Source organism: Macrotis lagotis, chromosome 8 (genome assembly GCF_037893015.1).
Source record: "Macrotis lagotis isolate mMagLag1 chromosome 8, bilby.v1.9.chrom.fasta, whole genome shotgun sequence".
Lineage (NCBI taxonomy): Eukaryota > Metazoa > Chordata > Mammalia > Peramelemorphia > Peramelidae > Macrotis > Macrotis lagotis.
Genome location: NC_133665.1, coordinates 52,023,606 through 52,040,144, shown reverse-complemented (window position 1 = coordinate 52,040,144; position 16,539 = coordinate 52,023,606). Strand labels below are relative to the sequence as shown.

The 16,539-nt window shown below is 39.7% G+C and overlaps 1 protein-coding gene and 1 pseudogene across 1 annotated transcript; one reads left to right on the top strand and one right to left on the bottom strand.

Annotated features, from left to right (window-relative positions):
* Positions 1-3,857: 3,857 nt before the first annotated feature.
* On the bottom strand, positions 3,858-4,984 carry LOC141495547 (hemoglobin subunit alpha-like). Its single transcript, XM_074197004.1, has 3 exons — positions 4,834-4,984; positions 4,365-4,569; positions 3,858-4,133 (listed from the first exon to the last, which is right to left on the bottom strand). Exons 1-3 carry the CDS (start codon positions 4,926-4,928, stop codon positions 4,005-4,007), a joined length of 429 nt encoding a protein of 142 aa, XP_074053105.1. The 5' UTR covers positions 4,929-4,984; the 3' UTR covers positions 3,858-4,004.
* A 2,585-nt stretch (positions 4,985-7,569) lies between these two features.
* LOC141495546 (proteasome subunit alpha type-6 pseudogene) lies at positions 7,570-10,408 on the top strand (annotated as a pseudogene).
* The last annotated feature ends 6,131 nt before the right edge of the window (positions 10,409-16,539 follow it).

Genomic DNA, 16,539 nt, shown 5'->3' with positions numbered 1-16,539 from the left:
TTTGATGACAACCCATACTAATCTGTGAACTTGTGTTACACTTGACTTGAACATTTTGTATGCTGGGGAGCTCTCTACGACAGGGTGTTAATTCTAAATTATGATTTTTAATTATTTAAAGAAACTTGTATGAATGATCTGGTTAAGATAGCCAAGAGAAAATTCTAGTGCAGGTAACTTTTTATTCAATAAAGATCTTTTAAAATCTTAAAAAAAAAGTTTGTTCAGATCCTTTGTCCATTGACCTAAATGGGGAATGAGTCTTGTTTTATATACTTTTGTTAATTCTTTGTATATCTTGGATATGAGACCTTTATCAGATAAATTTATATAAATAAATATTTATGCTTTATTTTTCCCTAAGTATAAGATGCACCTTAATTTTGGGGGCTGAAATTTGAAAAAAAAATGTATTACATGAAGTTATTGAACTCCAGTTTTATTCATCATGAAATTCAAGGACCTTCTGCTCATAGCTTTCAGGCATCTTTTGGGCAAGTCTGGTGCATGGTCCATTCTGTTTCATGAACCTAAAGCACCAATCGTGTCCTCTTTTGAAATCAGTCACTTCTTTTTCATCAGTAAATCTAGCCTAATACACTGGTAACAAATGTGAAACAATGAGTGCAAAGACAAATGCAAAAAAGTGGGAAATGCAAGTAAACAAATCTACAGCCACTGTAAAAAATGCTACCAGTTTTTAGACCCCAAATTTTTTGAAAAAGGCCTCATCTTATATGTTGGGAAATAAGTTTGTTTTTATTTACATACACACACACACACACACACACACACACACACACAGAGCTAACTATCCTTTAGATTATAAATGTATTGAATTTTTTGTGTGCAATTCTTTTTTTTTTACATTGTGATAAAAACAAAACTGTTCATTTTATTTCCCATTAACTTCTCTACAGTTTCTTTGGTCAGAAATTCCTCCCTTACTTGGCATTCCAAAAGATACTTCCTTCCCTGTTCCTCTAACTTGATTGTTAACAAATGAAATGTTTGTACCTTTGTTCTTCCTAAAACTTTGGTAAAAATTCTTGATGTTAAGTGATAAAGTGGAACTGAGAGCATTACTGAATGGCATCATGAGGTAGAAAGACCACAGGTAGTGGAGTCAAGCAGTCAGCGATAGAGAAGAAATATTCCCACCCCTTGAGGGTATCCCTAGAAGTCTTAAGGGGAAAGATGTAACTGTGGCATTGGGAGAATGATCTAGAGTGCATCTACTTTTTCCTAAAATACCTTTTTGTTAGTGTCTTTTATATCATAGTTTTCCCCAGTATCATTTTCCCCTTCCTTCTCAAAGAGCCATCCCATATAATAGAGTATTTTTAAGACCAAAAAAAAGGAAATAAAAGAGAAAAAATCATCACAATCAAATAATACATTAAATAAATCCAAAAATATGTGGAATGTTTAATACCTTTGGACCTCCACCTTTATGAAGAGGTTGAATTTTTTTTTTTTTTTTAGGTTTTTGCAAGGCAAATGGGGTTAAGTAAGTGGCTTGCCCAAGGCCACACAGCTAGGTAATTATTAAGTGTCTGAGACTGGATTTGAACCCAGGTACTCCTGACTCCAGGGCCTGTGCTTTATCCACTATGCTGAAGAGGTGGATTTTGTAACTTATTTTTAATCTTATATATTTTTTTGCAACATTCATTTGTGTGTTTTTGTGTGTGTGTGTGTGTGTGTGTGTGTGTGTGTGTGTGTGTATGTGGTTGTGGTTGTTCTTTCAATTTGCATTGCTGTAATCAATGATATAGTTTTCTTGACTTTGCTTATTTCACTCTGGAAGTGGTTATGAAGATCTTTTCACACCATTTCTTAGAGTTTAGTACTTTTCATTTACTTTTATACCATGTTGCTCTGGCACATGTGTCATGGAGTCTGCATAACCATCCCATCCCTAGGTGCAGGGAGACCCCAGGAATCTCAAGTTACTGGATTGGGGTTCAGTGGACATTGCAAAATGGTACATTCCTGTCCCCAAAATCATAGAGGTAGATAAGGCAAAAAACTGATGAAACTGGAAACACATGACTGTGTTTTGGGGACCATGCCAACCCCCACCCACTTGGACTTTAATAAATTTAGTTTGTCTGTTTGTCTGCTTCAACCAAAATATTACTTTTAGTTTTCATTACAGTCACATACAGCAATTTGTTTAATCATTTCTTATTTGATGAGCATATAATTTGTTTCCAATTTTTTAAAATTAATTAGTTGTTTGTGCTGGTGAATATATTACCTGTTCTATTCTTTTCTGTTTTTTTTAACATTGTTTAATATTTCTATTTGCCCCATAGAATCATTGAATTCTGTTTGCTTCATTTTATTTTTTCTATATTGCACTCTCTACTTTTCATAGTGGACTTCATGGGTAAGGTTTTTCTACACCTTCTATTCTAAGTCATTTATTCTTCTTCCAATATTTCTCTTTGATATTCTTTATCATTGCTCCTTCTGGTAAGGAGAGATGAGGGTAAGGACAGGAGAGATTGTGGGAAGGTAGAAACACCCACATTTGGCATCTGAGAAACTGAAGATAAGACTATGTCTGTGGACTAAGGAGACTGGAAAGATTGTGTTGTTATATCTGACTGCAATAGAGAAGTTTAAATAAGGGGTGATTTTGTGGGAACAGGAAAATGATGAGTTTTGGACCGAATATTTTGAGTTTGAGAAATCTATGGGAATTTATTATTTTATATATATATATATATGTTTATTTCTCACTATTATTTATTTATATTCAGTTTAAAATATACAAAAGTCATAGTAGATTTGAGCGCAGAGTTCAGGAGAGAGACTAGAGTTGGCTCTGTAGATCTGTGAGGCATCTGCATAAAGATTATAATGAAATCCACAGGACTTTAGAAGGCACCAAATGGGAGAATGTGGAGGGAGAAGAGAAGAGATCATAGAATACAGTCTTAGAGAACAAGAAGATTTAGGAAGCAGGGATATTGCTAAGGAAGGATTGTAGAGTAAGGAGTCTGAGGAGGAGTGTTCAAATAGACAGGAGGAGAACCAGATAGGAAGGGAGGAGAGAATGTTCAACAGTTTCAAATGCATGACAGATCTTGAGAAGGTGAAGGATGGAGAAAAGGTTATTGATTTAGCAGTCATAATTCCTCTTTTGGGGTGGGGGAATAGAAAGGGAAACAGACAAGAAGTTGGCAAGGATCAAGGCAGTTGACCCTAACCTGGGTTCTCCCTTTTTTGAAATGTACTTCCCCTGCCATGTTCCACCCTAGAGCTTTTGGTATAGACTATCCCAAGGTACTTGGTAAGAACCCAGGGTACCAAGGCTAGTATCCTCCTTTTCCTCCACAACTCCCACAGTGATCTGACACTAGGTTGTGCTAGGCTGGTCTCTCTCACTCCCTGTCTGAAAGAGCAGTTGAAGAGAAATGCCACCTCTCAGTTCCTCATCTCCTTCCAATCTCATTCCACTATATTGAGGCAACAAAGCATATGTAAATTAAGGCGTCAACTAGACTAAGGTAATTACACAGCACTTTCTCAGTTCAGGACCATCTCCCAGGTCCAGACCAAGGTTTATTATATCTGTCTCCCCAAGTAGAGAACCCAGCCCTGTCACCCCGAGATTACAGTCAATGTTTATAACACAACTGAACATAGAAAATGGCGTTGGAGTGGTGGGGGAGGATGCTTCTGGGACTCTCCAGGTGCCCTGGGTGCTGATCTGGGTCGGTGTCCCACTCTTTCAGGGTTGTGAAGGAGCAGGAGCAGGACGGTCCGGTCCCCATTTTGAGGTCCCCTCCCTACCTCCCCCAGTCACCGGCCCCGGACACAGGACAAAGACACACACAGTCAAGTTGTGGCAGATTTAGACTTTATTGGAAGCCTTCTATGTGCACGTGCGGGGTGGGAGGGACTGGGGACAGTGAGGGCCCCCGCGGCCCGGATGGTGAGTGCGGCCGCGGGGGCGCAGTCGGGGGAAATCCCTGGCTTCCGACCCAGACTTAACGGTACTTGGCGGTCAGCACGGTGGACACATTGGCCAAGAACTTGTCCATGGAGGCGTGGATCTCGGGAGTGAAATCCTTGCAGAGGTGACAGGCCATAGTGACGAGCAGGCAGTGGCACAGGAACTGGGGAGAAGGGGCAGTTGGGTCCCTCTGCGCTCTGGCCGGGCCGGCTCCATCCTCTCACCTGCCCGGTCTCCCCGCCCCCCGCGCCCAGCCTGACCCACTCCAGCCCGCTCTACCCCAGAGCCGGCCACGTCGAAGGACCCTGGCCTCGATGCGCTGCAGTCCTGCACGGCCCGCCCATCCCCAGTCGCCAGCCCCGGAGCCCTCAGTTTCCCCTTGAGGTCGGCTCACCTTGAAGTTGACGGGATCCACCTTCAGCTTGTGCGCGTGCAGGTCGCTCAGCTTGGACAGGCACCCGGGCAGATCATTCAGGTGGTCCACAGCCAGGGTCAGGGCTTCGCCTATTTTCTTGCCATGGCCCTGGATATCGCCGGAGCCGTGGCTCAGGTCGAAGTGGGGGAAGTAGGTCTTGGTGGTGGGGAAGGAGCTGAAGGTCCTGTGGGAGGGAAAGGGGGCTTCTTTGGGGCATCACCCCGAGCACTGTCCAATGGATGCTGTGGGACCAGATCCAGGATGGGGGTGGGGTGGGGTGGGAGAGAATAGCCAGTGGGTGCCAAAGAAAGGAGAGATCCTGATCTCAGAAGATCCCGGTTTGGGAATTTCGCTCTGGGTTCTGGATTCTGGATTCTGAAGGAGCAGACGTGGGTCTACGAGCCTGGGAATGGGGTACAGGGAGTGGAGGTTGAGCAGGGGCCCTTACCTTTCCAGGGCTTCAGCAGAGTAGGCAGCCGCGTTGCCCCCCACCTTGCCCCAGATGGCCTTCACATTAGTCTTGTCGGCTGGGGAGAGCACCATGTTGACGTCTTTCTTGGTTCTTTTCGGGACCAGAAATGTGCAGCCCCGAGCCCCACAGTTGTTTTATAGGGTTCCCTGGGAGGGCACGCTCTGAGTAGTTCTTCCAGTCGGTAGCGCTTATTGGTTGGCACAGTGCCAGGTTTAGGGTGCCAGGGGCCCAGCTGAGTCACCTATCCAGGCAGTGGTGAGGTTGTGCACTCCCATGCAGGGAGTGCTGTGCTCCTAGCTGTCTGAATTCCCCAATTTCTGATAGGGTTCTGGTTCTGCAATCTAGCTGGATGAATTCCAAGCATTAGCCCTGGAGTCAGGGTAACCTGAGTTCAAATTAGGGGTTTTTTGTTTTTGTTTTCTTGCACGGCAATGGTGATAAGTGGCTTGCCCAAGGCCACACAGCTAGGTAATGATTAAGTTATGAGGTGGGATTTGAACTCAGGTACTCCTGACTCCAGGGCCAGTGCTCTATCTGCTACCCCACCTAACCGCCCCTGAGTTTAAATTAGGTCTCAGATTGGCTGTGTGAACATGGGCAAGTCACTTAACCTCTATTTGCCCCAGTTTCTTGTTTGTAAAATAGGGATAAAGGAACACCTAATTTTCAGACCTATTGTGAGCACCATACTGGCAATAAAAAAAAAAAACCCAAGAGTTTAACATTGTTTGCCACATAAATGTTGTGCTGTTATTGCCATCTTAGAATTCACCAGCAACTTTTCATTCACTCCTCTCCTAACTTTTGAAAATTAGGGGGTGGGGACTGTGGAATGAACATTGATTGAATACAGGAGACCTTATTTCACCTGGATCACCTGAATCTCTCAATTTGTACTTGTATGAGAAAAATCACTTAACCTCCCTGGATCTCAGTTTCCCCATCTGTAAAATGAGGAGGAGCAATTGGTAGAGGTGACATTCAAGGTCCCTTTTAGCTTTCATTCAGGTTGTCATCCCCATTTTATGTTGTGCAGCCCCCTTGGCAGATGAGAAAGACAGGTCTGACAGTTGGAAACCCAGATGCTACAGACTGAAAGACTGAGGTAGGAAAGGGAAAAACTGCAATTGAAGAGGACTGTTTGATTTATGACCCACATTCATACTCGAGTGTCTATCTGCTCATCCCAGCAGCCTGGTAGCCAAAGGAAGACATATCCTGGGCAGCCCTTCTGTCCTAAGCTTCAGGAAACTTGGATAAGTTCCTTCTCTGCCCCTGTCATTTTGCCACTTGAACAAATTGCCCCTTAGGAATGTTATGAGGCTCAAATACAATATAGAAGTGGACTATGGACAACCAAGTTGCACTGTCTGGTTCACTCACTATCCACTGTCATTGCAGAAGTTAGATTGGAAGTTCCTAACCCCTGGACTTCCCTAGGAGTATTCTGATCAGATGGGAACTACCTGGGTACTACAAGCTTCTGCTAGGGAGCTTTCCCCTTTCCAATCCTATCCTTCCTGAAATAGCTTTGCTGAGTATGAAGGCTGTGGTACAAGATGCTGTCCAAAGGTTCATCAAATCACAGATTCAGAGCTGAAAGGGACCTCAGAGGTCATTGAATCCACTTTCACTTTGCAGATGAAGTAATTGAGATCCAGGGTTGCACATCTATTATGTCTGAGAAAGGAATGGAACTCAGGCCACCTCTTTTCCATACACACACACACACATACACACACACACACACACACACAAATACACAAACGCACAATCACAGCTTTGTGATCTAGAGATTATTATTACTCCTCTTTCTTTGATCTTACTGGAATATCAACCAATTGGAAATTGAGGGAATGCTCATCAATTGGAGAATGACTGGATAAATGACTGATTTTGAGGGAATACTATTGGGCTATAAGAAATGACAAGCAAGATGGTTTTGGAAGAACTTAGGAAAATATATGAATTGATGTAAAGTGAAATAAATAGTATCAGAAGAACATTGTACACAGTTACAGCAATATTGTAATGATGATCACTATGAAATACAATTTCAGTCAATTCAGAGGACCCATGATGAAAATGCTATCCACTTACAGAGAGAGAACTGATGAATTCTGAGTGCAGATTGAGACATACTTTTTTCACTTTTTTCTTACCTTTTTTTAACAATATAAAAATGTCTTGCTTGACATTACGTGTATATTTGATATATCACTTGTCTTTTCAAAGGAGAAGGACTAGAAGAGGGGAGATAATTTGAAACTCAAAATTTTTTTAATGAATTTAATAAATGACTGTAAGTTATGTACATTTTAGTGACTTTTGAGGTATAGTTCCAAATTACTTTCCAGAATAGTTGGGCTACTTCAGAATTCCAGTAAATAGTATTTAATTTGGATAAATGTCTATAGCCCTTACAACAATTATAAATTTTCTTTTTTCTATCTGTAACAATCTACTTTAAAATAGCTGTGATTGGGGCAGCTAGGTGGTGCAGAGGTTAGAGCAAGGGCCCTGGAGTCAGGAGTACCTGAGTTCAAATCCGACCTCAGACACTTAATAATTACCTAGCTGTGTGGCATTGGGCAAGCCACTTATCCCCATTGTCTTGAAAAAACTAAAGAAAAAAATTTCTCTTATTAGTGATTTGGAACAATTTTCACATATTCATAGTTATTTATACCTTGCCTTGCTTCTTTTTTTTTTTTTTAGGTTTTTGCAAGGAAATGGGGTTAAGTGACTTGCCCAAAGCCACACAGCTAGGTAATTAGAAAGTGTCTGAGGCTGGATTTGAACTCAGGTACTCCTGACTCCAGGGCTGGTGCTGTATCCACTGTGCCACCTAGCTGCCCTTTGCCTTATTTCTTTTGAGAACTAACTATTCATGTGCTTTAAACTATTTATCTAGGTATCTCTTGCCTTCATTCTTTAACTTGTTTGACTTTTGTTCTTACTAAATCTTTGAAGTCAGTATCCTTTGGTAAAAGCTAATTGAGGTAGAGAAAGTGCATCAAGATGTCCCGCGGCTCCAGTGCTGGCTTTGATCTGCACATTACTATTTTCTCCCCAGAGGGTTGCCTGTACCAAGTCGAATATGCTTTTAAAGCTATTAACCAGGGTGGCCTTACATCAGTAGCTGTCCGAGGAAAAGACTGTGCAGTAATTGTTACACAAAAGAAAGTAGCGGACAAATTATTGGATTCAAGCACAGTGACTCACTTATTCAGAATAACTGAGAACATTGGCTGTGTGATGACAGGAATGACAGCTGATAGCAGGTCCCAGGTGCAAAGAGCTTGCTATGAGGCTGCAAATCGGAAATACAAATATGGCTATGAGATTCCTGTAGATATGTTGTGTAAAAGGATTGCAGATACTTCTCAGGTCTACACACAGAATGCTGAAATGAGACCCCTTGGCTGTTGTATGATATTGACCGGTATTGATGAAGAACAAGGCCCTCAAGTATACAAATTCGACCCTGCAGGCTACTACTGTGGATTTAAGGCCACTGCAGCTGGAGTCAAACAAATTGAGTCAACCAGTTTTCTTGAAAAGAAAGTGAAGAAAAAATTTGACTGGACATTTGAACAGACAGTAGAGACAGCAATAACATGCCTGTCTACTGTTCTATCCATTGATTTCAAGCCTTCAGAATTAGAAGTCGCCATAGTTACAGTTGAAAACCCTAAATTCAGGATTCTGACAGAATCAGAGATTGATACACATCTTGTTGCTCTAGCTGAAAGGGATTAACACTATTAGTCTCCCTAATCAACTGTATGCTGACCAAGATATTTGGTAAAAGCCAACACATTCATCAATGACTCTGATTTGACAAAAGACCCATATCCCCCTAAAGTGGACCTGGCTCTGTATAAATAAAATGGATGTTTTAGAAAAAAAAAGCTAATTGAGGTGGGGCAGCTAGGTGGCAGTGGATAGAGCACAGGCCCTAGAGTCAGGAGGACCTGAGTTCAAAGTCAGCCTCAGACACTTAATAATTACCTAGCTGTGTGACCTTGGGCAAGTCACTTAACCCTACACCTTTTCCAAAAAGAAAAACTAATTGAGGTTTAAGACTGAAATGGAACTGGGATACTAATTACTAAAACTCCAAGAACTGAGGGGTTTGAGCATAAGGCATTGGAAAACAGATATTCCAAATCCTTTATAGTATTCCCAAAATTTGGAGAGTGGAGATTTAGCTGACCTAGGTCTGGAAGAAAAAGCCAGAAAATCTTCTTTACATTTCACAGGAATTTGAAAGAATCCCATTACCCTCTATTTTTTGCAAACATTTTACAGAGTCTTAGAATTAATTGATCCTTGAATGTTGTCTCAGCATGGCCTGTAATAGTGAAAGTGTTTGCTGCCAATGACGCCTGAACTTTAGGGTTGTTAAAGTGGATCACTGTTCCCTGGTTGGTTAACATATTCACCTCTTCAATACCAGAGATATTGTTTACTCCTAGTTTCTTTAAGGAAAAGTGAAGTTTCTTATCATCTGCTGTAGCTGTTCTATGAACCACCTTCTTCTTTCTCCGAGCAGTTCCTTTCCCACCGATGCGCACTTGCGCCTGCAGCTTGGCAAGTTTCTCCTGGTTCATAATCGTTTCTTTCATCTGGGTCTCCCCGTCGCGCCCTGAGCCACGGGATGAGGGAGAACAAGGCTGGGCCCCCGCCCCGGTGGGTTGGCCCGACGCCCCGGCTCCCTCCCCTCCTTCACTTCCTCCCTCCCCGCTCTAGCCTATGATTCTTAAATTTTCTCTCCCTTAATGATCATTGTTGGAAGGGTTGTGGGAAATCTGGGACACTATTACACCGTTGGTGGAGCTGTGAACTCATCCAACCTTTCTGGAGAGAAATTTGGAACTACGACCAAAGGGCAACAAAAATGTGCATACTCTTTGATCCAGCAATACCACTACTGGGTCTATACCCTGAAGAGATGATGAAAAAGGGTAAAAACATCACTTGTACAAAAATACTCATAGCAGCCCTGTTTATGGTGGCAAAGAATTGGAAATCAAGGAAATGTCCTTCAGTTGGGGAATGTGGTATATGTATGTCATGGAACAGTACTGTTCTATTAGAAACCAGGAGGGATGGGAATTCAGGGAAACTTGCAAGGATTTGCATGAATTGATGCTGAGTGAGATGAGAAGAACCAGAAAAACACTGTACACCCTAACAGCAACATGGAGGCTATGGTCAACCTTGATGGACTTGCTCAATCCATCAGTGCAACAATCAGGGACAATTTGGGGCTGTCTGCCATGGAGAATACCATCTGTATCCAGAGAAACAACTGTGGAGTTTGAACAAAGACCAAGGACTATTACCTTAAATTTAGAAAAAAAAAAACTGATATCTTATTGTTTGATCTTGCTATCTCTTAGACTTTATGTTTCTTCCTTAAGGATATGATTTCTCTCTCATCACACTCAATTTGGATCGATGTATAGCATGGAAACAATGTAAAGACTGACAAATTGCCTTCTGTGGGGGTGGGGAGAGGGAACTAAGATTAGGGGGAAAATTGTAAAACTCAAAATAAATATAATCTTTAATTTAAAAAAAAACTTTCTCTCCTTGTTCTATTTTCCAGATCAATTTTTGTAACCCTGTTCCTTTTTTAATTTTGTTTAAATATACTTTATTTTTTCAATTACATGTAAAGATAATTTTTAACATTCATTTAAAAATTTTTCTGAGCTCCAAATTTTTCTCCCTTCTTTTTTCCCCACCCCATCTTAAAATGACAATCCAATAAAAGTCATACACATCACTTCCACATCAGTCATATTGTGAAAGAAAAAAAACAAACCAAAAGGTAAAAAAAATCAGTTAAAAAAAAGTGAAAACCACATGTTTGGATCTGCATTCAGACTACATCAATTCTTTCTCTGAATGAGTATAAGCATTTTCCAACTTGAGTCCATAGGAATTGTTTTGGATCATTTGCACTGCTGAGAAGAGCCAAGCCATTCACAGCTGATCATTGTACAATGTTGATGTTACTGTCTACACTGTTCTGGTTCTGCTCATTTCACTGTGCATCAGTTCATGTAAATCTTTTACAATAGCATTCCATTACATTCAAAAAGCACAACTTATTCAGCTAATCCCCAATCTATGGGCATCCCCTCAACTTCCATGTTTTTTGCCACCACAAAAAGAGTAGCCATAAATATTTATATACATATAAGTCCCTTTCCCTCTTTTATAATCTCTGTAGGATACAGATCTGGTAGTGGTATTGCTGGGACATTTTGGGTTTTTTTTTTTTTTTGCTTTGATTTTGCTTGAGACAGTTTGATTCATTGCCCTTTGGCATGGTTCTAAATTGCTCTTGAGACTTACTGGATCAATTCAAAACTCCACCAATACCATTAGTGTCCCAATTTTCCCCAATTCTTTCCAACATTTATCATTTTTCTTTTTTCATATTAACTAAATTTTTTGTTTTTTTAAAAAAGATTTTAGGATTTACAATTTTTCCCCCTAATCTTACTTCCCTCCCCCCACCCCCACAGAAGGCAATTTGCCAGTCTTTACATTGTTTTCATAGTATACATTGATCCAAATTGCATGTGATGAGAGAGAAATCATATCCTTAAGGAAGAAACATAGAGTCTAAGAGATAGCAAGATCAAACAATAAGATAACAGGGTTTTTTTTTTCTAAATTTAAGGTAATAGTCCTTGGTTTTTGTTCAAACTCCACAATTCTTTCTCTGGATACAGATGGTATTCTCCATCACAGACAGTCCCAAATTGTCCCTGACTGTTGCACTGAATGAGCAAGTCCATCAAGGTTGATCATAGCCCCCATGTTGCTGTTAGGGTGTACAGTGTTTTTCTGGTTCTGCTCATCTCACTCAGCATCAGTTCATGCAAATCCCTCCAGGCTTCCCTAAATTCCCACCCCTCCTGGTTTCTAATAGAACAATAGTGTTCCATGACATACATATACCACAGTTTGCTAAGCCATTCCCCAACTGAAGGACATTTACATAATTTCCAATTCTTTGCCACCACAAACAGGGCTGCTATGAATATTTTTGTACAAGTGATGTTTTTACCCTTTTTCATAATCTCTGAGTTCACAGCTCCATCAAAAATGTAATAGTGTCCCAGATTTCCCACAACCCTTCCAACAATGATCATTATCCTTTCTGGTCATATTGGCCAGTCTGAGAGGTGTGAAGTGGTACCTCAAAGAAGCTTTAATTTGTATTTCTCTAATAAGTAATGATTTACAGCAATTTTCATATGACTATGGATTACTTTGATCTCCTCATCTGTAAATTGCCTTTGTATGTCCTTTGACTATTTGTCATTTGGGGAATGGCTTTTTTAAAATTTGACTCAGTTCTCTATATATTTTAGAAATGAGTCCTTTGTCAGAAACATTAGTTGTAAAGATTATTTCCCAGTTTACTACATTTCTTTTGATCTTGGTTACAGTGGTTTTGTCTTTTTAATTTAATGTAATCAAAATCTTCTAGTTTATTTTTAGTGATATTCTGCCTCTCTTCCATAGTCATAAACTGCTTCCTTTCCATAGATCTGACAGGTAAACTATTCCTTGATCTTCTAGTTTGCTTATAATATTGTTTTTTATGTGTAAATCCTGTAACCATTTGGATCTTGTCTTGATATAGGATGTGAGGTGTTGATCTAATCCAAGTTTCTTCCATACTAACTTCCAATTTTCCCAGCAAATTTTACTGAAGAGAGAGTTTTTATCCCAATAGCTGGACACTTTGGATTTATCAAACAGCAGATTACTATAATTGTTTCCTACTATTGCACCTAGTCTATTCCACTGGTCCACCACTCTATTTCTTAGCCAATACCAGACAGTTTTGATGATTGATACTTTATAATATAATTTTAGATCTGGTAGGGCTAAGCCACCTTCTTTTGTACTTTTTTTATTGAATCTCTGGAAATTATTGACTTTTTATTTCTCCATATGAATTTACTTGCAACTTTTTCTAACTCATTAAAGTAATTTTTTGGAATTTTGATTGGTAGGGCACTAAACTAGGTAGTTTAGTTTTGGTAGAATTGTCATTTTTATTATATTAGCTCGACCTATCCATGAGCAGTTGTTGTTTGCCCAGATATTGACTAATGTAATAGATGTGAGATGGTCAGGTCAGTTGTATTTGAGATTGTTAGCGATTTTTTGCTTTAACTTTATTTTGTTATTTCTATTTATTAATTTTATTATTTTTTCAGAATTTCTGTTTAATTTTAATTTTTTCTTGTTGTCTCCTAGAGTGAGTTCTGTTTACTATATTCTATTTTTTTCCTACATTGCATTTCCTAAAGTTTTCAGTGTATAATTCATTGGTAAGGTTTTTCCATATCTTCTGTTTTAGGACATTCGTTCTTTCAATATCTCTCTTTTTTTTATTCCTTATTATTGTTCTTCTGGTGCATCTTTAGATGTGTGTTGCAGCATTTGGTGCAGATTGAACTCCTGTAGGGTCTTTAGTGTCATCATCTTAACTGGACTTTATGATCTTTGAAGTATCACTTACAGGAATTCAACAATTGCCTCTGCCAGTTCTTTCAATACCTGAGGATGAAGTTCATGTCAGCCAGATGACAAATTCATCGAGGACTCCGAGGTATTCTCAGACCATAGTTTTACTTATCTTTTGTGGCAAGACCCTATTTATCATTTTTATTATATCATTTCCTGGGCAAACAGCATTCTCCTTGGCTGAATAAACAGAAGCAAAATCAGAATTGAACAATTCTGTCTTACTCTGCATCATCAGTTATTGGAGTTTCTTCTCCATGTAAAGGTCTTCTCTGCACTGTGATCCTCCATTTCCTACTAAAATATCTAAAAAGTCCTTTGTTCTGAGATTCTCTCCCTAATATTAGCTCAGTTTGAACTTCAGCTCTCCTAACTGTACTTTTAGAGGACTTGATCTTGATCTTGGTCTTGTTCTGCACTAAATCCTGAGGTTCTTACTATTCTGGCAAAAAATAAAAAATAAAATAAAATATCTCTTTTTTTGAAGATGTCCTTGGTCTCTTTTCCTCATCTCCCTTTTATTTAACTTTAATAATTGAATGGACACTGCCTCAGTCAAACTGTGACCTGGGAAAGTCCTAGCTTTAAAAGATCAAGATCTTCCACTGTATTCAGGACCATTTCCAGTTATCCTGATCCATATTTTGCCACTGGATCCAGATGGTTCTGGAGGAGAAAGTGAATTTTTCTTTACACAGCATCCCTCATTTAAATTCAGTTCACTGAATTACATGTTTTACATACACACACACACACACACACTTGTATTAACCTTTTACCACTGGCCAAAAATTTGTCATCGCTATATTTTAAGCAATGGTGCTAAGTTCAATCATGTTTTTAGACATCCTCATCTTAGCCAGATACTTATTTCCCATTAATTTTTCCCTTCTGTATACTTTGCCTCCAATGACCAACAGTGAGAAAAAAGCATAATCTTCACCCCTAGGCACTTTAATTTCTCTCTTCAGGTTTTAAATATATGACTGGCAAAATATTTGAGGTTCCTCTCTATGTCAATTGTGTCTGCCTGAAGCACCATAAAGGGAGAATTATCATCCATTTCAGTAAATCATGAGAGATTCCGTATTATGTCTTTGATCAAGGCTCTGGAAGGCAACAGTCCTCACTGTTGTTCTTAGCAGTTTAATAAAGAACTGCCTCAGACCCCAGAGCAAGGAATCAACTACACTTTACTCTTCCCTTTACCCTCTGATTCTTCCTAGTCAATCTCTCATCTGGTTACTTCTGGAGCATTGCTATAACATTTTCTAGAAGACTAGCATCTTCTTCCTCTGAACCACCAGTTCTCTGTCCTTTGGCTTGAGTCTCAAATATGTTTTGAAGCTCTAATTACACAGTTGACCTTGTTCTTCCCTCTTACCTTTGGGTAACACTCCTCTACTCTCCAAAATCCTGACAAGGGTTATCTGCTCTCTTCCCCGCCCCCATTGAGTCTTCAGCCCTGTTCCCTTTAGGAATACTTTATTCTCTTTGACAACCCTAGAGGCAATAGGGAAACCACTGGAGTTTATTCAATGAGGTAGGGATACAGCCAGACTTGAGTTTAAGGAAAATCTCTTTTACAACTTTATGGAGAATATATTGGAATAGGGAGAGACTTGAAAGAGAAAACCAATTAGGAGATCATTGCAATAGTCAGTAGGAGAGGTGATGATGAGCTGAGGTACTGTGATGACAGTGATGGGAGAGATAAGGGCATGGACATGAGAGATGCTGTGGAGGTTTAAATGCCAACATTTGGCAACTGAGTGAGGATTTGAGGATAATGTGTACTGTGTCTGTGTACTGGCAGACTGGAAAGATGGCATTGTTATCCCTAACTGAGATATAGAAGTTTAGACAAGGATGATTTTGTGGAAGAGGAAGATGATGAGTTTTGCTTTGGACATGTTGACTTTGAGAAATCTATGGGATATTCAGTTTAAATTTTCCAAAAATTATAACGGATTTGAAAATAGAGGTCAGAAAAGAGACTAGGATTGGTTCTGTAGATCTGTAAGGCATCTGCACAGAGAGTATAATTAAATCCATGGAACTCCAGGGGACACTGAGTGGGAACCTGTGGAAGGAGAAGAGAAGAAATCATGAGACAGAGATTTGGTTTAGGATTTAGGTTTTTGTTGAGGAAGTAACCAAGAAGCCTGAGGAAGACTGTTCAAATAGACAGGAGGAGAACCAGGCAGAATATCTGGAAGGACTGTATGGGCGACAGTTTTAAATGCTACACAGCAGGATGGCAAAAATGCCATTTGATCCAGCAAGTAAGAGATCATTGATAACTGATTGAATTGAATTATGAAGTCAGAATCTGAAATGTAAAGATTTGAGACATAAGAGTGAAGAAAGGAGTTAGATACAATAAAAATCATTTTTTCCCTAGAAGTTTGGGGGAAGAAGGAAAGAAACAGGATGATAATTTAATGAATTATACTTATCTACTGAGTTCTTTTTAAAGATGGTCTTCAACTTTGTCATGACAACAAGAAAATTCGTAAATATTTAGAGATTGATAATTAGAAGAATAGAGATAACAACTGTGGCATTCTGTTGAGAAGGAAAAGATGGGATTGAATTAAGGTCAATGTAGTTAGTTAGACCATATTCAGAAGAGCCATATCATTTTAAGAGATTGGAGAAAAGGGGGCGGCTGGATGGCACAGTGGATAGAGCACTGGCCTTGGAGTCAGTAGTATCTGAGTTCAAATCTGGCCTCAAACACTTAATAATTACCTACCTGTGTGGCCTTGGGCAAGCCACTTAACCCCATTGCCTTGCAAAAAAAAAAAAGAGAGATTGGAGAAAAGGAGGTAAGGTCAGGAATGATAACAAGGGATTTTGAGATGAAATGAGTGAAAGAAGAGTCAGATTCTAAGGCATATTTATCAGGTGAGATTCTCAGCTGAGAAGATGAGGGAAGCAGGTGTAAGAAATTTGTGGTGGGCTATGGGATAGCCAGTTCATGTGATACCTCCTATGGGAAGGTTTACTCATTTTCCTTTTCTATTTCTATTTCTAATTCTATTCTCACATAAACTATTCCTGGTTAAATGTAAGTAAGTTCCTGGAGAGCAGGTACCATCTCTCTTTTAT

Excerpts from the sequence above, each read along its gene's own strand:
- LOC141495547 (XM_074197004.1), bottom strand. The coding sequence starts at position 4,928 with ATGGTGCTCTCCCCAGCCGACAAGACTAATGTGAAGGCCATCTGGGGC. Across the intron at positions 4,570-4,833 it reads TCTGCTGAAGCCCTGGAAAG|GACCTTCAGCTCCTTCCCCA; the intron begins GTAAGGGCCCCT and ends TCCCTCCCACAG. Across the intron at positions 4,134-4,364 it reads TGGATCCCGTCAACTTCAAG|TTCCTGTGCCACTGCCTGCT; the intron begins GTGAGCCGACCT and ends CCTTCTCCCCAG.